The following is a 21173-nucleotide window of genomic DNA, read 5'->3' on the forward strand; positions in this document are numbered from 1 at the left end:
ATCAAATCAAAATGGAGTCACTCATGCTGAAGTTCTAGATTGCCGTGCTGAAACTAAGCTGTTTATCTGAGCTTCCTAGAAATCAGGACAAAGAGAGAGATAATAGCCAAATCCCCAAACAAGCCAGTTTTAGCCGGCATAATAAAGAAGTCCCCTCTGCTTTAATCTTTACAAGAGAAGTAACTATGAAATGACCAATCCATTTTTGTCCTCTGTTTCTACCTTCTTCAGCCCTTTTCTGCCTAAAGCCAACTTCCTCTGCTCAGCTCATCGGAACGCTCATTCTGTTTTATAGAAGGAGGTGTTACGCAATTCTAAAATTGCAAGTAAAAGTCAGCTAGATCGTTAAACTAAATTTATTGTAATTTTGTCTTTTGACAATATAAAGCATATAATGAACAAACTACAGGAACTGTTCAATACTCCTAAATTTATAAATTCAGTCAAGAAAAATGCCTTGAAATATAGACAATAAGGTTGTATTGACATTAAAACTCACCCATGGTTTCCAAATCCAAGAGCCACAGCTGAGCACAGCATTCAGACTATCAGCACCATCATTTCCTTGCCTTTTGTGGTGTCAAAGGCAAGCTAAGGTGTGTAAGTTTACTGAAGATTTTCATTTTCCTAATGCGGTTACAATTAGAAGTTTTCCACTGAAATTATTTGCATTTCAGTTATAGTTTTTTTTGGTCAGAGATACATCTATTGTGGATTAATAGCCTGTGGTTATTGAAATTATTGAAAAATAACTCTATACGATCAAGGAACTTTCATGTTTTAAAAAATAGTTATGAAAACTTAACATAGACAGATGTCCTACTGCCCATTCAAAAAAGCTTTTAGCTGGGCACGGTGGTGTGTGCCTATAGTTCTAGCAACTTGGGAGGCTGAGGCAGGAGAATTGATTGAGCCCAAGAGTTTGAGACCAGTCTGGGCAACATAATATTTTATCTCTTAAAACAAAACAAAAAAGCTGACTTCAATTAACTGTCTTTACATCTGCTTGCTTGGGAAAAGGTTCTCTTATGAAAATCAGGAGACTCACAGTCAGGTTTTAGGCATCTTAAAATTATTTGGTAAATTTTAAAGCTATCAGATTATTAGAAGAGCAAATAGCACTTCTCTCATGTCTAAAATTGCCGTTAGAATGAAATGTTTTTCTTCTTTTCTGTCAGAGATCCAGTTTGGCATTCTGTCTAAGTTCACTGCACAGTAAGTACTCTGAGAGCCCACAGACACCTCAGTAAAAGCAAAACCACTTGTGTCTGCTAATTAAAACACACATGAATACCAGCTGAGCTGCTCCTTCTGCCCCCCCAGATGGAGACCTCCCTGTCTGCACAGGGTCCTCGGTCCAGTGCCCAGGGATGCTGTCCCCTCCTGGCCCCTCTCCTCCACATCTTCCTGCCCGTGTTCAGACTTTCACTTCATCACGTCAATATGCTAATTTGAAAAAGTGGGAGTGCTTTGTTTGAGAAACCAAATCTCGTCCAGTCTGGCTCTCACTGCTGCTCTTCTCAGGCTTTCCATCAAAGTAGCCCCAGTGGCTGAGAAGGGCAAATTTGTGTTGCCCTTCCTACCATACTAACAAACCAACTCACCGAATACTTTGAAGCCATAAAAATGAATAGGAAGGTTGTTTTAATATTTGGGAACCAGTCTCTATGATGTAACAGGAGGGCCAATATTTGTAAATAAGAAAAATTTTTTGGTTTTATGTCTCATAAAAATCCACTCAAATTTTGCATTCTATTGTGTATGTCCATTTTTAGAAAAGAGAAAATAAATATTGGCCAGGTGTGGTGGCTTGTGCCTATAATCCCAGCACTTGGGAGGCTGCGGCAGGTGGATCACTTGAGGTCAGGAGATGGAGACCAGCCTGGGCAAAATGGTGAAAACCTGTTTCTACTAAAAATAAAAAAATTAGCCAGGTGTGGTGGTGGGTACCTGTAATCCCAGCTACTCGGGAGGCTGAGGCAGGAGAATTGTTTGAACCTGGGAGGCGGAGAGTACAGTCAGCTGCGATCGCGATACCACACTCCAGCCTCGGCAAGTGAGTGAGACTCCATCACAAAAAAGAAAATAAATATCACTCCACTCCTCCATTTGACCCTCACAACCCTAAATCTTTATGTAAAGTTGAGAACTCAGTCACATATACTGGATTTATTTTGTGGCTTCCTATAGGTATCTATCTTGGCATTGTTCTTGCATCCTTGTGGCCCAGTTTGAGAAACAGCCTATTGCTAACAGGGCTCTTAATTCCATCCTCTGATAACTGTTGACTTAGAAACATACTATTCTTCCTCTGGGGTCTTCTGGGCTCTTTTTCTTATCTATACACTAACTGCTCTCCCCGCCCCATAAGCGACTATCATTCCACCCTGAAAATCTCCTAAGACTTTAGAATTCACAACTCTTCTGTGAACAGAACCAAAACCCTTTCTCATGCCCCTTGACAACCTTCATCTTTCAAAAATGTCCCCAAAGAGACTTGAACTGCTTTCGTCTCCAGGATGAAGGTCAACCTCCTCACCACCTCTGGTTTGTCTAAATTTCTATCCCATCACGAAGCAGCTTTTTTTTTTCTCTCCAGTAACACAACTGCCACTTCCTCAGTGTTGCTTTTGTTCTTAACATTCCCTAGGGAAGATGACCTCCTTTCCAACTTCTTACATTATATCCCCATCTAGTTTTTGTCCTCTGTAGAGATATTCATCTTGCCATCATTATATAAAGTATATTTAAATATTTTCACATTTTTTTGTCTCACTTCTTTATTTCCCCTCATAAGACCAAATTCACTCTCTTCACATTTTCCCAAAACTATTAGCTCTTGGCTCAACTCCAGGAAATCTTTGCATGCCTCTGACTGATTCCATTGGAAATCCTTGCATGATTGCAGAGTGGGAAGGAGAGGTCTGCTGTGGAGTTCTGCTTACTAGTTTCCCCATGATTCTTTGCTGCCTGGTGTTCGCTGGCTCATATTCTACCTGGAGAAGCTCTGTTACTCTAAAGGAAGTTAGTGTAGTCAGGTGCTGTGGAATGTCCCAGCTACTTGGGAGGCTGAGGCAGGAAGATCATGAGTTTGTGCCCACCCTGGGCGAAATAGTAAGACCTCTGTCTCAGAAAAAAAAAAAAAAAAAAAAAATATATATATATATATATATATATATATAATTTTTTTTTAAATAAAGGAAATTAGTGTTGTCTTTTCCTGTGAGGGTCTGTCATAGTCCTCACGGAAGTCTTTTGGGGTGTGGTGTTTTGTTTGTGGGGTAATCTGGAAGCCTGAGGGGCCCAGCTGCACCAACAGAAAAACAAGTTAGCCTCATGAGGTGAGGCAGGTGAGGCAAGGTTTAAAGTGAGTGGGGCCAATTATACATGTTCATGGTCTTTTATTTATAATTCTGATATTTTGTTTATCGTGAATTTTTTGCATGAATTTTGAGTTTAAAAAATAATGCATTATAATATTATTTATCTTGATTATGAAGTTTTTAAGCATCCCTTTCAATTTTGTACCCAAGAGAAATGCATCACTTGCCTAGCCCTTGTCTGTCCCCTTCTTGCAGCTCTGTCTCAGGGGCAAGCCCAGCTTCACGGGCATGAGGTCTGTGCAGCTGTACAGGGCCCCTGCTTTGTTTAGTGCTCTGCTGTCTTGAAATTCTTGGTAATTTTTGAACAAGGGCCCCTGGATTTTCATTTTGCACTGGGCCTGGCAAATTATCTAGCTGGTCCTGACCAGCAGAGTAAATTTAATATAGAACAAAGAATCAAGCTGTGTGTTTTCTTTCCTCTTCGGGGAAAATTTCAGTTGCAGCTCTCACTCTACAGCTTTCCTGGTTTATTTTGTCATTCATTTCATTTAAACAGACAACGGGGCTCTGTCCTCACAGCCTTTCCTGGGGTTGCCTCTGTTAGAAACAATGTTGGGCTTTTCAGCTACTTGTGGAGAGAAAATGCTCACTGCTTCTCTTTGGAACTCTTTCTAGGAGACGGGTTTGGCTCTGTGATTCATCAGAAATAAGAAAAACAAACACTGTAAATGGAGAACTTGAAAAACAGGTGGGCACCATCTCCCCACCCAAGAGAATGGATTTAAGAGGAAATTTGTTTATGGGATGAAGTTTTAAAAGGCGACCTGGAAAATTTAGCAAAGATGTAAATAAACAACTCTTCCTTGGATTGCATTAGGCTTCAGAATAAATATATTAACCAGCTTCAGTCAAAGTCTGCCTAGAATCTGACCCTGACAAGACCCAGTGACTAGTGCTGCTCCCAACCTTCCCCGCAAACAGCAGGCAATTTTCTCTGTGGCAAAGCTACCTCGAAACAGGCATCCAGGCTTCCCTCCCACGAAGTGAAGGTAAGCAGAGGCCTATCATGTTTCCTCTGAGTGCTGGCTGCAGGACGCCCCCCCACCCCGCCCCGAAAGCCCGAGGGCAGTCTGGAGACACCAGCTTGTTTTTATGTGGTAGAGTCATCCATAGCTAGATACAAACACACATCTATTACCCACCAGGGGTACTGAATTGCTGTGTTGGCTGCAGAAACAGCCCAGGTCTGTGGGCAATTCCCATTATGTGTAGACACAAGCAGAAGCATTTAACCGAGGCCACTAAGGAATGTGCCAGGTCCCAGCAGGCAAGCTAGGGCTGGTGGAAGGAAAAGGGATGCGCTCCATAGGCCCTCCTCCTGGGTTGCCAGTATCCCTACTGGGGAAGGGAGTTTGGATTTTCCCTGCCCTCACATCTTCCTCTTCCTTTGTCTCCATCCTGTATCCAGACTCCTTTAGGAGAATTTATGAAGCATGTCCACAGTAGGATTCAAATTATTATTTCACAAATTTAAATACCTTACTACAGACCACACAGAAAACACATAGCCTATGCAAAGCAATTAAACTATTACTAAAAGAGGGTTGAGTAGAGCCTTTCATAGTACTTGGAAGGAATTTTAAGACTTTTTTTTTTTTTTAAATCTCACCTTCCCCCATCTTTGGCAGACTAAACCAATCACATTCAAAATCATTCTTAATTTTTCCAAAAATAGCACTAAATCACATACAAGCTACTGTGTACTGGGGCAGGCAATGTTCATTCCATAGTAAAAGAACTACAATATTATTTGGAGGGGGAACAGGAATTAAATGAAATTCCTGCTTAGGGGAAGCATTATGCCAGATGCTTTATAAATGTTACACTACTTAAATCCCGCAAAAATTCTACAAAATGGGCATTATTATTCCTATTTTATAGATGAGAAAACTGAGTCTCAGAATGGACAAGCTCACAGATGGCAAGTGGTAGAGCAGACTTCACACACAGGTCTGTATGATTTTTTAAAGTTTATATTCTTTCTCTTGAAAAAAATACCTCTTTTTAAAAGTATTATTCCTCTGTTCAGTTTTAGATTGTTATGAAAAAAAAAGGACCTTTTACAGATCGACTCTTTTATCCTACAATAGGGGCCCTGAACCATTTTGTGTAGGTTCAAATAGAGCTAGGTTAGACAGAGTTGTCAACGGAATCCATCCAGTAGCCTCTGGCATTTCAAGCAAAGATTCCTTCAGAAATACATCTAATAATAGTTGTTCATCTTCACTGAGCAATTCATTATACCCCATGCACTCTTCTGGACTCTACGCATATCATCCCATTTAATCCTCACAATAGCACTGTGAGGAAGGTACTGTTATTCTCTCTGATTTACATACAAACGAGGAAGTAGATTTTGAGGTAAGGAAAAGAGCCAGGCTCAAACTGGCCAGCCCACTGCAGAGTCTGGGTCAGAGCCACTGGGCTGACATGTGCCCCACCCACTAGGCTTAAAGGATACTTTGTTGCTTCCTAACCAAGACAGGCTACGTCAAAGGTCAGTAAGACCTTGGCCACTTAAGGATAAAACTGGATGACTAAGGCCGGGCGCGGTGGCTCACACCTGTAATCCCAGCACTTTGGGAGGCCAAGGCGGGCAGATCACGAGGTCAGGAGATGGAGACCATCCTGGCTAACACGGTGAAATCCCGTCTCTACTAAAAATACAAAAAATTAGCCGGGCATGGTGGTGGGCGCCTGTAGTCCCAGCTACTCAGGAGGCTGAGGCAGGAGAATGGCTTGAACCTGGGAGGCAGAGCTTGCAGTGAGCCAAGATCAGGCCACTGCACTCCAGCCTGGGCGACAGAGCTAGACTCTGTCTCAAAAAAGAAAAAAAAAAAAAAAGAAAAACTAAGATTTAGGATGGGTGAAGAAAGAGCATTTTTGCCGCAATCATACGGAAGGCTAATAAAATAATATTTATTTTTTAATAATGTGCATGGGGACATATCCATCTGAGAAGTGGCTGTGCCATTGGGGTCAGGAAAGGAGTTTGAAAGGTACCAAAGAAGGTATTTGAAAGTTGTGGCTTCAGAAGGGCTCAGCTCACCATTGTAAATTACACCGTGAGGAACATTTTGCCCATAAAACCTTATACCTCTGATTGCTTCTTGGAATATAACCTAAGAAAACAATTTCTAAGGTGAAGTCTCTTTATTATATTGCATTCTGATTCCTACCAGCATTGCATGTTTATGGATGTTCAACTGCACTGGAGTTAAGTTTTTTGAAGGGAAGCACATTTCATGCCCAATCACTACTAAAATTCTATCTGTCCAGCCTGATATAGGATAATAGATGTGTGAGCTCAGAGATCAGACTGCCTGATCCTGAACCCTAGCTTCAATGATAACATGAGGATAACGATATTATCCACCTCATACAGTTATTGTGAGTGTTAAATTATGACACTATTTGTTAAATGCTAAGCACGGGCCAAAGTAAGCATCCGTAAGTGTCAGCTGTTATTACTGTTGTTGTTACTAATATATTTTAGAAATAATAGGTAATATAGTTCCTCAACTCTTGTTATCATTTGTCGGCAGTGGATGAAAAAGAGTTACAGATTGTTAATTGTTTTGATTTCGTTGATGATAGGAAGGGGCAGAACTTGTTTAATAGAAAACCAGACCCAAGTAGGGTATTGTTTAACGTGCACTGCAGGAACTTTCAGACGTCACAGGACTTCTGAAAATTAAGAAGCAAATGGTAACAACCAACATGTCAAACTGTTATCATTGGTTTAGTGGGGAGCTTTGCACTGAAAAGCTGGTGAAACATTACAGAATCACTTATTTCTTAGATTTGTGTTTTACTTTCTTTTATAAAAGCAAAGGTTGTTTCCTGATTGCGTGTTTGTTTAGGCCTATGATATGTGGCCGAGATGGGGCTTCCATGCTGGATTCCAGGAGGGTTAGATTAAAATGACCAAAAACACTTAAGACCAAAAGATTATTGGGTCAGGAGATGTTAGTGATAACTGTTGCATTTCTCTTAGGCTTCTGGATTGGATAATCAAACAAATATGTGGCAGGCAGGCAGGTACCTGAAACTCCAGCATAGTCTTCCCCATGTTTGACTCCAGCATGTAGTGATAGGCTCCAACACTGGTGCTGGGATCATCTGCATCATCTAAGGTGCCCTTGGGAAAGAAAGCAGAGAAAGAAAAATTACTGATTTTTCCTCCTCTTCTTTGAATGGTCACAAATTAATTCTGTGACCACACAGTAAGCCTATTTTTGGTCTAACCTGAACAGATGTTCACAACCAAGTCTCCAGTAGATTTGAGAGTTTTGTAATCAATTTGAATTGAGCGTTTGATAGAATACTAACTGTTATATACTCGCTGATAGAATAATTTTCCAAAAGAAGACATTTCTGTATGATTGCACAGGGTTTTGGTGGTGGTGGTGTTAACATTTGCATGGCTGAGCTCCGAAACTGCCTTCGTTGGTTATTGAAATCTTGAAACACTGACTTTGCTCTGATTCCAGTGATAACCAGGCAAGATTACATAATTGACATGGAAAGAATTTGTCAGTTGTATGGACCATTCAGATTTTACTGCCGTGATTCTTAATAGGAACTTTTCGTAATATGCTGGTGTTTAGCCTGGAGACATGGATCATGGTTTATATTTTTTCAGTCCTGTACCACTTAATCTCTAGGAAACGAGGTGGGTGGGTGATGGGTAGAAATGAAATTCCCTTTCCATTTGGGTGTGGGGAGTGGTGCTAAGAAGCTAACACAACTCTGGTATGGCTTTTGGGCCAGCCCTTCCGTATCCTATGGACACAGATTCCTGGGAAGGTGGGCAATGGTGACTTTGTGAGATGGAACAAACAAGTGCCAGCACAGATAGCAGCAAATTTATAGCTTTTGAATGCAATAACATTAACACACTGCTGCTGAAATATTTATGTTGGCTTTTTAAATATCCCAGAGGAAATCCATCTAGAAGCATGCAACCATGTATATTCTGTTTCCTTAGAAATTTCCATTTAAAAAATGATAAATTACTTTTACACTGAGGGCCCTTCCCTGCTCCTGAGTAAATTTCACACTTATATAAATCAGGCATAATTTTCCTAACCTCTCTTCCTCAAAAGCACTTGAAATTTACAGGGCTGGAAAATAAAGGCTTCCTTTCATCCTCAGACCAGATATAGAACAGAACTCCCTGGCATCTCCCAGCCAAGTCAATCACTCTTCTTCTCCTGCTCCTTCCTTATCTCTCCTTTATGTGATAAGAAGATTTATGAGGGGAAAAGGGTCACATCTAGTCTGATAGTGTTTCCTTCATCATCATCAGCTTCGCCAGAATGACAGAGCCTTCCTAGTTAAGGGAAACAGAAGGAAATCTCAGGTGGGGTTTATCCGTGCTAAAGGCAAACCAGAGGTGGCTAATCCCTTTGGTAATGCCAGGTTCCTGCCCTTGAGCACACACAGGGCGATACTTGCCACAGGTGGGGACCGAAGGCTTCTTTCTTGGCTTATAGTTTGGAAGCGATGGGAGTTGGGAGCTCCAAATCATTCATGGGACAAATATCCTGTCTTATATTGCTTAAAAAAAAATCCTATCTAATTTTCAAGACAGGGTGTTTTGCTCTTAAAGCGCTTTGCATTTAATTGTGTTAATTACAGAAATTTTCAATGCTCTCTGAAGAGGTAATTGATATTAACCATGGTAATTCTAATAGCTAACACATATTGGGCATATGGTTTTTCACATATCTAAACAGTCCATGTTTCCTTAAAAATGCAGATTGCAGGGCCCCACACTGGCTGGGGAATTCGCACTTCCAGTAAACACTTCAGATGATTTTCATGATCTTTCAAGTTTGGGGAAAATGGAGCTCGTTTTCCACTAGATTAAAGCAGTATTCCACTGTATGCGTTCTCAGGCCCTAAAAGAATCAACACTCCTCAATAAGTAAACATTCACTTAAACATATCCAGGTGGATCCAATGATCTACCTTGATTTAAAACATGATTAATTGTGATCCAGAGAGATTAAAAAATATTATTGAGATGTGTGATATTATGATTTCCAATTTAAGTATTCTTTTTTCTGAAAATTAACAATTCAATGGGTAAAAATTGAATCTACAGAATTCTTAAAATAAGAATTTGCTCATGTTAGCATCTCTCAAGATTCAAATGCTTCAGAATTCTCAGTGCAGCCATCTCCTGCCCTCCATGGTGGGTACTCACGCTCGTAGAGGCTACTGCTTCCTGAACACTTTCCATAATGAATTCCTTGGTGATCCTGCGAGAGGGTAGCTCATTGAAGAGGGAGTTGATCAGGGCCACTTTAGCTGCATCCCGCCTGGCCTCGGCTCTACTTAAGCAGCACTTGAGAAGGGAAGGAGAAAAGGAGTCATTTGAGAATTTAGCATTTCACCACTCCACTCCTGCATCAATGGGTCTCTGGACATTTCTATTTACACATTTACTGTCCGCATCTATTCTGTTCATATACATTGCTAATTTCCCTGAAGGTCACGCAGATTTTCCTTCAGCTCTAGAGTTCGTGCAAATGTCTTGGTTGATCTTCAATTACTTATTGTCTTATTTTATAGTCATTGAATGTCTACTATATGTCAGAAGCTTTGCATACTCTATTAATGAGTAATGATAAATTAATAATGGCTATTATTGTGTGCTAGATAATTTATATTCATTGTCAGGGCCTTCCTCAAATCCCTATTTCAGAGAAAAAATGTAAGGAAAGGAGAAAAGCAAGGAATCTGGAACTACTTGTAACAATAATTAAGAACACAAATTCTAGAGTCAGACTGCTTTCAGCTCTGGCATTTACTAACTATAAGACCTTGAGTAGGTTCATTAGTCTCTCTGCACTTCAATTTCCTCCTCTATAAAATGGGAATAATAGTAGGGTTGAGGTTAGGATCAATTGGTTAATATAGATGAAGCACTGGAAATACCTGGCACACAGTAGCACTTATGAGAACAGGCCAGCCAGCCATTTTTATCTCCAGGTTAGTACAAGGGTGCTGCTGTCAATATCTATTGCTTTTGCATTTGCAACATTTGTCCCCCACCTTCCTTCTAGTAACAGTTCCCTGATTTTCTTGAGGACTAGGATTTCTCCCTTGGTCTCAATCCATGCGGTTTTGCTGGGACATACTGCATTCAAACCTTCTTGAAGTTAGGGCCACAGGCAGCCTATGATTAGTGACTCATAAAAAAAATTCACTCCTCTCAAATATAATATTGTGCTCCATCCTGCTAGACTGGCTTTCTGTGGCTCATATGGATCTGGTCGATGCATCCTGATTCTTTTCTGTCCTCCCTGCCTCTGAACAACTAACAACTCCCATTTTTCAAGTTCTGGTTTGGCATCGTTCCTGGGGTTGCAGATAGAGGGACAAGCCCCATAAGTACTGGACTGTCCCTGGAGCCCATACCTTTTGGAGAGCCCAGGAGTTGATGGCCTCTCTCCTACAGGCTCCTGTGAACCCAGGGATAAGTGTCTAGGATCTTGGACTCCTAGGGGGAAACAAGAGAAGTCCAGGCCTGGGTCCTGGTCAGTGGGGGTGGCCAGGCACCCCTGACTGTGCTTCTTAGAAACCTGGACCACCTGAACTTTGGGAGCTAATCTTCTCATTGGACAAATAGGGAGGCTAGGCTGTCTGATCTCCAAGGCTCCTACTACCCAAAATGCATGATTCTCAGAATCAGTAGTTCTTGGTGATTGATGGGAAAGAAAAGGAAAAATAGCAAATACCACGCTTCATTTTACAGTTTCACAGAGCAAGTGTTCTGTGCCACCAAATGAAGAAAGCCAAATCCCTCTCATTTGCTTTCACAACATCCCCACCTCCATCCTATCTGCCCTATGTTGACTATCTCTGCACTGTCCCGGGAACGCTCCAGACTTATGCTCTCATGTCCTCTAGAGAACTGTCTCTCCTCCCCATCTCCACAAACCTAGTTGGAGTGCCCTGAAGCCAGGTTCCAAGTCCTCTGTGATTTTCCCTCAAACCTTCTAGAACAGTAGTGCCTATATATTGTAAAGACCGTGTCCTCGACTATGGGTAACTTCTTGCCCACCCCTTCTCCCAGCCTCCGGGCCTGGGAGGAGCCCTCATATACTTTTGTTTTTAAAGACTGATTCTCCTGTCACCCAGGCTGGAGTGCAGTGGTGCAATCTTAGCTCACTGCAACCTCCACTTCTTGGGCCCAAGCGATCCTCCCACCTCAGCCTCCTGAGTAGCTGGGTCTACAGGCACTTGGCACCATACCTGGCTAATTTTTGTATTTTTTGTAGAGACAGGGTCTCACTATATTGCCCAGGCTGGTCTCAAACTCCTGGGCTCAAGCGATCCACCTGCCTTGGCCTCCCAAAGTGCTGGGATTACAGGTGTGAGCCACTGGCCCCCTCATATATTTATTTCTTTTTTTATTTTATTTTTTATTTCAATAGTTTTTGGGATACAGGTGCTTTTAGGTTATGTGGATAAGTTCTTTTGCGGTGATTTCTGGGAATGCGGTGATTTCTGGGAATGCGGTGATTTCTGGGAATTTGGTGCACCTGTCACCAGAACAGTATACTCTGTATCCAATATGTAGTCTTTTATCCCTCACCCCCCTCCCCATCTTCTCCCCCAAGTGCCCAAAGTCCATTATATTATTCTTATGCCTTTGCATCCTCATAGCTTAGCTCCCACTTATATGTGAAAACACAATATTTGGTTTTCCATTCCTGAGTTACTCCACTTAGAATAATGGCCTCCAGCTCCACCCAAGTTGCTGCAAAAGACATTATTTTGTTCATTTATATGGCTAAGTAGTATTCCATGGTGTACCCCATCTTCCTTATTCGCTCATTGGTTGATAGGCACTTAGGTTGGTTCCATATTTTTGCAATTGCAAATTGTGCTGCTATAAACATGAGTGTGCACGTGTCTTTTTCATATAATGACATTTTTTTCTTTGGGTAAATTCCCAGTAGTGGAATTGCTGGATCAAATGGTAGTTCTACTATTAGTTCTTTAAGGAATCTCCATACTGTTTTTGTATATTACTTGAGCATCCTCCACTGGCTAAGCCAGGCTCAGCACTTGGAGATGCTTGTACATGGTGAGTGTGTTGATGAAATAATTACAAGACTTTTGAAATGGCAAGAACATGACACTGAGGAGAATTAAAACAAACACAAATTAAAAAATAACAAAAACCAACCAAACAAACAACATTTGCCAGGAGACTAACAAAGCAGAACAATTAAGGGCAGGCAGAAGAAGATATTATAACTTACAATAAAGAGTGATTTATTTATTTTATTTTTTTTAATTTTTTTTGTGAGATGGAGTTTCACTCTTGTTGCCCAGGCTGGAGTGCAATGGCGTGATCTTGGCTCACTGCAACCTACACCTCCTGGGTTCAAGAAAGTCTCCTGCCTCAGCCTCCCGAGTAGCTGGGATTATAGGCATGTGCCACTACGCCTGGCTGATTTTGTGTGTTTAGTAGAGATGGGGTTTCTCCATGTTGGTCAGGCTGGTCTCGAACTCCCGACCTCAGGTGATCCGCCCGCCTTGGCCTCCCAAAGTGCTGAAATTGCAGGCATAAGCCACAGTGCTGGGCCCAAAGAGTGATTTTCTATGTAGCCGTTGAATGAAGAATGGAGCTAAAGTTCCAAAATGAGTGTGGAAAGTAGTTTTTTTTTTTTTTTTTTTTTTCTTGGTGTTGACACGCAAGAAGGCTTTGGGGGAAGCTTTAGACAGCAAGGCCATTCAAGGTTTAGACCTCTTCTAAGTTTTAGGCAACTTGTATGAAACCAGAATGGGTTTGACAAGGTAGATTGGCTTTGTGTTATGGGCTTGGCTGAAAATTTATAGGACATTGAGTCACTGATCTTTCACTGAAGCTTGAGTGCCATCTCTTTTAGGAAGCTTTCCTTGACCACTCTCAAGTCTAGGCTTGGAGGACTACTGTCCAAGGGAGGCACTGACCACACTGCAGTGTAACTGTTTGCTAATGCTCTGCTCCCACCATCTCCTGGCTGTGAGCTCCCTAAAGGCAGAGCCTATGACTTAGTTGTCTCCTGCCTCCTGTGACCTAGTTTGCTGAATAAGCAACAATACAGCCTAGGAAACTAAAAAACAAGTCACTGAAGCACTAGACATAATGTTCAAGAGATCCTCGTAAAGAAAAGAATGAAAGATATATACTTTTTATTTTTTTTAAATGAGCGCAATTTCAATAAACCGTCTATGGTATGTGTAACTTAGTCATATAAAAATATATTAATGAATTTCAGATGGATAATTGGTCATTGCAGTCAGACACTTTGAGATGACCATTTTTGCCTGAGCGTAGGGTATGTTTATTATTCTTTGGAAAATCAGTTCCCCATTAAAAAGCAAACAACGTTTTTGCAAGTATTACCTGACATCTGTAGGAACAGCTCATTTTAATAGGAATTTAGCTTTACAAAATCTATCATAGAGCTGTTGGAGTTTTAGAATTTAGAGAATTAGATTCAGATCCAGGCACTCTTCAGAAACAACTTCTATCTAAATAATAGCAATTTAAACCATCTTTTATGGAGAGAGAGACCTAGTAAACACTAGTTAGATAAAAGAAGCTATCTATTTTAAATAAGACCAGTTAAGTACTAGATCAAAAGCACCACATACGTTTACAACCAAATGGCACTGCTCCGGAGATCAAAGTGCAGCCCAGCTGAGAGGACAGAAAGAGCCTTTACCCAGAAAGCGTGAAAAAGGACTACAGAGACCTAACCAATACCAAGATTTTAAAGCAGACACATGTCCATGCTCATTTTATTATTTCAATGTACAGAATCTTTGCTTAAAACGGCGGAGAAAGTGTTCCAATTAATAAGTACATAAAATAAATTCTGAGCCATCAAAGGGCTTTTCTTGCTATTGTTCTTGGCATTTCTGAAAGACAAGTACTTCAAAATGTCTATAATGTTAACCAGCCGCTTTCTTCTAAATTCTAGAACTACAAATCTCAGCCAGTAAGGGCTGCATATTTTTCTCTAGGGATCTTTTAATGGGACCTCTCAGCCCATAAGAATCTTTACTGGGGGAAGAAATTTAGCCAAACGGCAATCTACTTGGTTGCAATGTAAATCAGAATGTGAATGTTGCTGTAAGAACAGGCACTGTTAAAGTTACTATCAAACAGTGGGAAACACTGTAAGAAAATAAAATATGGTAAGTGACAGGACATTTTATGGATGTGTCCAAACCAGTCGTCAAAGACATCGGTTGGGGAGCGAGTGAAGTATGATGTTATTTCAAAGTAACTTCCTGCTAGGGTTAGACTTCCCAGGTTATACAGTTCATTCTTGCTATTTTTTAGCCAGGCCCTAATCATAAATATAGATTTGTAAACCGTGTCTTTTCTGTTAACCATTCTTACTTGTTAATATAGAAGGACAACTTCTGTCCTTTGCACTTTGCGAAAGTGCAGAGCTGGGATATTTAAGTCAAGACTTTACTGAAGTCAGCTGTGAATTTCTCAGGCATGTGGAGCCACATGCTTTCCGAGTGGCCAGCAGACCTCATTCAGACATTTATTTTGATGTTCAGATGCCTTTCATTTGCTGGTAGATTATAAACCACTATAATCATTCCAAAGCCTCCTGGCTCTGATCTAAAATTAAAGTAAAAAAAAAAAAAAAAAAAGAGTGACTGTGGCATTGCTCAGGAAAGCTATTCAAAGGCAGTGGTAGCCAGTTTGTAAGATTCCCCAGTGACCCCTGCCCCGTGGCATTCACACCCTTGTGTAGTCCTCCCCTGCACTGCACCAGAGTTCGTTTGTGTAACCAATAGAATATGGTAGAAGTGATGGCAAATCCCTTCCCATATTAGGTTATAAAAGACACTATGGCTTCCGTCTTGGTCTCACTTGCCATCTCTTTATAAGAGAAGAGAAGTGGAACCAAGAGGAAAAGTCACTGGCTTGGGGAAAGTCACTGCCATGTTATGAGCAGTCCCAAGGAAAGGCATACATGGCAGATAACTAAAGCCTTCTGCCAGCAGCCATCTGAGTGAGATGGGAAGCTGATCCTCCAGCCCTGATCAAGCCTTCAAATGACTGCACCTCCAGCTGACAGCTTACCAAAAGCAACCTCCTTCCAGAAGACCTTGAGCCAAAACCACTCAGCTAAGCTACTTCCAGATCCCTGATCCTCGGAAACTGTGCGAGACAATAAATGTTTGTAAGTTTTCAGGCTATTTCTTATGCAGCAATAGGTAACTAATACAAAGGCTTTGCTCACCACAGGTAATTAAGAAGTCTCAATGAAATAATCCACATTGCTGGCACTATGTGCTTGGTACTATGCTGAGCACTTTATGTTTATTATCACATTTTGTTACCACAACAATCCTATAAAGTTGGTTTTGTTATTATCGTTATTTTGCAGGTGAGGAAATAGAGGCCTAAAGAGGTTATACATCCCAAGGTCATGCACCTTAAGATGTGAACAAAACAAGATTTGTTTTGTTCTCTGGTCTGTCTGACTTGGGAGTCCAGATTTTTAACCACTTTGCTATTTTGCTCTTCACAGAAATGGCCACCCACTTTGGAATAAAGAGGATATATAATTTGCCTAAGGTCACATAGCACTCTCTAAATCAGTACAGTATTTTAGACAAAGCTTCAACTTTGCACTTTTATGGGTCATTTTGATATAAGACTACAAGGATATCTCCTCCCATGACAAACTTGACTTCATTTACAACAAAAGGCCAAGCAAGATACAGTACACTGTGGGGATAAATGGTACTCACTGAGGACAGGAATATGCTGACATTATCTGAATATCCTCCTCCCTCCTGTTGTTCTCCTTTGGATGCTTTCCTGGACTATAGGGAGAAGGAAAATGGAGAAAGGCCAACTGCGACTAGGCCAGAGATCAGATGTTACCTTGTAGGAAGCATCTCATTCTAACCTTAAGTACTCTCTTGATGAAGTACGGGGCCAAGAGATTTTGGAATTCTACCACACAAGGTTGCTCAACATTCCAAGAAGTATTGATAACTCTTCAAGAGCAAAAGTCATTTAAATTAAACTTCTCTGGCCGGGCATGGTAGCTCATATCTGTAAACCCAGCACTTTGGGAGGCTGAGGCTGGAAGATCTCTTGAGCTTAGGAGTTTGAGACCAACCTGGATAATGTAGCGAGACCTGGTCTGTACTAAAATTCAAAAACTAAATAAATAAAACAAAAAATAAACTTCCCTAGCTCTGATGAACAAAAAATTTCCCCCAAGACTAACTCATTTTGGCCCTGTATTTTATCATAGATTAAGATGACCAACAAGTCACCAGGACCCTATAGGGTACACTATAAAGATTGCTGCCAAGCCTAGGCCGGGAGTTTGGACTAATAGTTCAAAAACTTTAGTGTTCATAGTACAGTTACCCAGGAACTTGTTAAACATGTGTATTCCTGCGCCCAAAGCTGACCTACTGAATCAGAATCTCTTCAGCTGTATGATGGTGGGGGTCTGCATATAATAAGATTTGCGGGTGATTCTGACATGTGGACCCAGGACAACTCTTAGAGGAGTGTTGCTGAAACCTCTGCCCCTGCCATGTCTCATTTCGAACAGGCAGGAGCAGAACCAAGTTTTGTGGGGCCTGAGGCTTACACAATTTGGGGGCCCTTGTTTAAGAAAAACAATATGAAATTACAAATAAAAAGATTGGCATTGTGATTTACAAATAGCCTCTGCAGAAGCTTCATTGTCTTCATTGTAAAGCCACTTCTGCTAACATCAGAAATGCTAATTTCTCATTAGAGAAACTGCTTCTACCCAAGAGTCAAGGAAAGTAGCATTCAGGTTCAAAAAAAGTCCTTTATGATAGTTCTTCTAAAATTAGGTCCTTAGGAAGTACATAAGCACTACTGACTTAACTAACTGAGGTCTCAATTTCACTTCTCTGCTTAACAGTTTTTATTTCTTCTATGATTATTTTCCAGGGTGTCACACTATGTAATGTTGAGATTTAACCAAGATTAATTTGTTGACCAGTAGGCTGTCCTGAAATAAAATAATGACTAGTTAACTATTTAGCATTAACTGAAGTTCTTATATTAATTGAAATAAAATTTTGGTAGTCATGTATGTGTTATAAATAGAAATTCCTAATAAGAAATTAGTTTTTTTATTACTTATTTGTGAAATACTTTAAAACTATCTGTAGGTGTCTTACTGATTATAGAACCATCTTCTGGCCAAGCTGAAGCAATTTAGACATGAAACAGTAACTTTCCTGGTAGCCCTCATTTGATTAATGATTGTTTTCCATGCTTTGTATTAGAAAATAGGCAGGATACATGTGTTGAGTAGTTGTTTCTACATCCCAAGGTTTTACTGTACTTACATCCCAACTACAGTGCTTTCTTTAGGAATGCATATGGAAGGACACTGATACAAGTAACTTTCTATCTTAAACAACAGACTTTCTACAATTATTCATACATGTGTTTTAAAGACATCAGGAGAAAAATGGTCTCCAGATCTAAAATGTATAAAACACATTTTAGGCACCTTTTCACTGGTGCCTCCCAATGGTAGCCAAGGAGTTGAAACACAGTCTGTAAGAAGCAGGATTAAAAAAAAAAAAAAAGAACAGTAATGTAATAGCTAATGTGACAGATTGTATCTATTTGCAGATTCAAAGCTGAAGATGCCATCCTCTCTGGGGTCAAGGGCAGGTCAGTGTTATTTAGGTGGCATTTATTCAATAGCACATGGTACCCAAGGGGTTTTCCAAAGCTGGGACTTTGCAGGTGGCAAAACCAAATAAATTGACTCTGTGAGAAGTGAGAATTCCTGCCCAAATCCTATCGGCTGTTAGGTCTGTCATTCAGGTGGTTGGGAACATTTTGCTTTTGTGACTTGGAGCCCGACTTTTAGCAAGTGACTTGCGGAGTTTGTGCGTACTGCCTGACAGCTCTGGTCAGTGTCACCAACACCTCGGTTTCATCCTGACAGCAAGCCTTCACGAAGAATGCCACAAACCAGACCCTGTTGCTAATGGAACCCCTTTCAGTGCTTTAAAATCTTGACTACCCTGACCGAAGCATGAACATTTGCATGTGTTCCAATTTATCTAATTGTGGATATATTAGCATTTTTTCTCCTTCCAGATGGTGATGTGAAAAAGGGCAACCGTTGGAACTCAGTCACCCAAGTTAATATCGTGTCTATCCATAGGTCAGGGTGGCTGCAAATATGTTGGGAACAATTTAGAGCTCTGTGTGTGCTGGGGATGGGGGTCTTAGCTAGGTGTGGGGGAGGGGACTGCTCTGGGAGTCCAATTTTCAGAGAAAACTCACCAGTTCCTGTCAACTGAAAGAAATGTTTCATGCACATGGTGGGTCAGAATGTTATTTTTATAATATAAACCACCTGGCCTTCTCCTCGTTTACCTCTGCCGCAATGCTATTCTACACACATACCTAGACCAAGGTCCCTGGTAACTATTACAAGCCTATGTTGTGCTTTGCTCCTTGAGGTTTTATTCCTTTTCTTTTATTCTTTTTCTTTTTTTCAAGTTAAGGTGTAGACAAGACGAATTGATCAGGGCTCAAGATTTGGGTTTATTTTTATAGTTGCTTTGATGTGAAAGGAGTTGGGATGGGGGAGTTAGGGAGAGATGGAGTCAGGCTTTCTTCCCCACTCAGCAACTCACTGAGCTGGTGAGCATCTTTCTAAAGTTTATGAACTAGGGGCTGGGAGACTCCTGTGGAGATAGTCTGAAGTCTTTATGTACCATGGGGCCTTTCCTAATCATTTCTTTCACTACATTCTATATTTGGAGGTCAAGAATTTCTATTCACTTTGTTTAATAAAAAAAGAAACAGATTAAAGTTAGGGACGGAGGCTGGGGAATAAATAAAGGGTCTCATTAAAGCAATATGCACTCCCAATTTCATGGGCAAGTCATTAAGATCTGATAATTAGCTGACATATGACTTTCGAATGGTTATAACTAACCTTCCCGTCTTTGAGTCTCATTAGTTATAAAACAGGATGCTTTCCTGTGGAGATTTCCACCAGGAAATACTTCCTTTAGAAGTTAAGTTACATTGCATAGCATGTCGTCCATCTGAGTCAAGGTATACCACCCTAGAGGCAGAGAAGAGGTCATGGATAATTTCAAATAGAAATACTAGGCATTAAAACAGCATTAGTGCTGGGCAATAGTCTCAAGTTTATAGCAGGAACTAAATCCCTATTTGGGATGTGGAATGTCAAGGCCAGGCCTTATTTAACGCTCAGCAAAAAGACCATTACAATTCCATTGAGTCAAGTGTATGAATTAATCAAATTTTCTTAGTCATTCTCTACTGGGAAAAACTTAATTTTATAAACTTAGTTTATTGTGATTTAAATGTACTTTTAATTCCATGGACTTTGAGAAGACTCATTTAACGCATGAAAGTATAAAACGCGTTTTTATGTCTGGTAATGCAGATTAAGTGTGCTTACTGCCTTAAGTAACTAAAATAAAACAAAATTAAAATACTCCTCACCTTGTTTAAGGCTGTATGCTCCTTGGAAAAATAGTTTTTCTAGATATCAGCATAGGCAATGGCTTTGGTTTGAAAACCAGATTGGCATAAAAATCAAAACCCATCAAATGAATTCATTGCCTTTTAGAGACAGAGCTTGGCAAGGAGCTCATCTGCACTGTGTACCACCCCGCATCTCACTACTCTGCAGCCCTGTTTTGCAACACCAAACATTGGTTACAAATGGAAAAAAAAAAAAGGTCCATCAACAGTTTGCCTATGGAAGAATTGATTGTCTCAACTTCATAGAGTGCTTGGCACTATTCAACTAGCCTAAGTACCAGAACCCAGTGTTTAACACCTGTACTTATTTTCTGGGAAGCCATTTTAACAACAAAATACTTATGTGAAAAAGATATAATGCCCCGATGAGTGAGTGTCTCACTCCAAATAGATCGAGCTATCACATCAATATTTTTGTCAGGAGGCATTTTTTATTCAATCATAATTCATGCACATAAATAATCACATGCTCTAGTACTATATTCGAGGAAATTTTTGCTTTTTAGTCAAAATAAGAATGAAATGCATTAATTCAAGTCATTCCAGCAGGCTATATGTGGAAGACCACGTCACTGACTTGAAAACAAAACTTGAATCACAAACCCTTTAAATCAAAATATAAAATAAGATAAAATACCCTTTTGGATTTGGAAGCAAAAACAGCTGCTGCAACAATGAGTGGCTTTCCTTCTGAGTTCATCAAGAGGGGAGCCAGACGTGGATCTGATGGCCCTTGTATTGCTCTATTGTAAAAAAATGGAAATTACTGCAAGTTTTCATGGTCATGATATGTGGCTAGGGAAGGATTAACTGCCTAGACAAAAGTGGCATGAAGCAAATATGTCTAAAATACATGAAATACTTAATGCTTGTAATATTAGAAAATTATTTCTTTCATAAACGATCCAATAAGTACTAATGTGTTTCAATACAACTTTCTGAAAAAAAAATTTTTAATCAGTAGATTATTTTATTTATTTTTTAGAAATGCAGAAATAAAATTATATTTTCACTTCTCTTTTTCTATCCTGTAGTAACTTATGAAGGCCTGGTCTAAAGGCAGGGCTATGGCTGCTTTCTCTCTCTCTCTCTTTCGTTCTCTCTGTGTTACTGTTTTTTGTAGGTTGTGGTGTCAAGGCTAACTGAAAATTCTTTAATTAGCTTTCATGGACACAGCTTTTACTTCATTTACTTCA

At 40.3% G+C, this 21173-nt stretch overlaps 1 protein-coding gene across 1 annotated transcript in view; it reads right to left on the reverse strand.

The window, feature by feature from the left end:
* Positions 1–21173, reverse strand: part of LIX1 (limb and CNS expressed 1) — a 51094-nt gene that overhangs the window by 5935 nt on the left and 23986 nt on the right. Inside the window, exons 3-4 of the mRNA XM_003817929.6 lie at positions 9598–9738; positions 7429–7524 (exon numbers count right to left, since the gene is read on the reverse strand). Coding sequence (XP_003817977.1) covers positions 7429–7524; positions 9598–9738 — 237 coding nt within the window. The remainder of the gene's footprint in view (positions 1–7428; positions 7525–9597; positions 9739–21173) is intronic.

The sequence above is a fragment of the Pan paniscus genome, chromosome 4, assembly GCF_029289425.2.
Source record: "Pan paniscus chromosome 4, NHGRI_mPanPan1-v2.0_pri, whole genome shotgun sequence".
Lineage (NCBI taxonomy): Eukaryota > Metazoa > Chordata > Mammalia > Primates > Hominidae > Pan > Pan paniscus.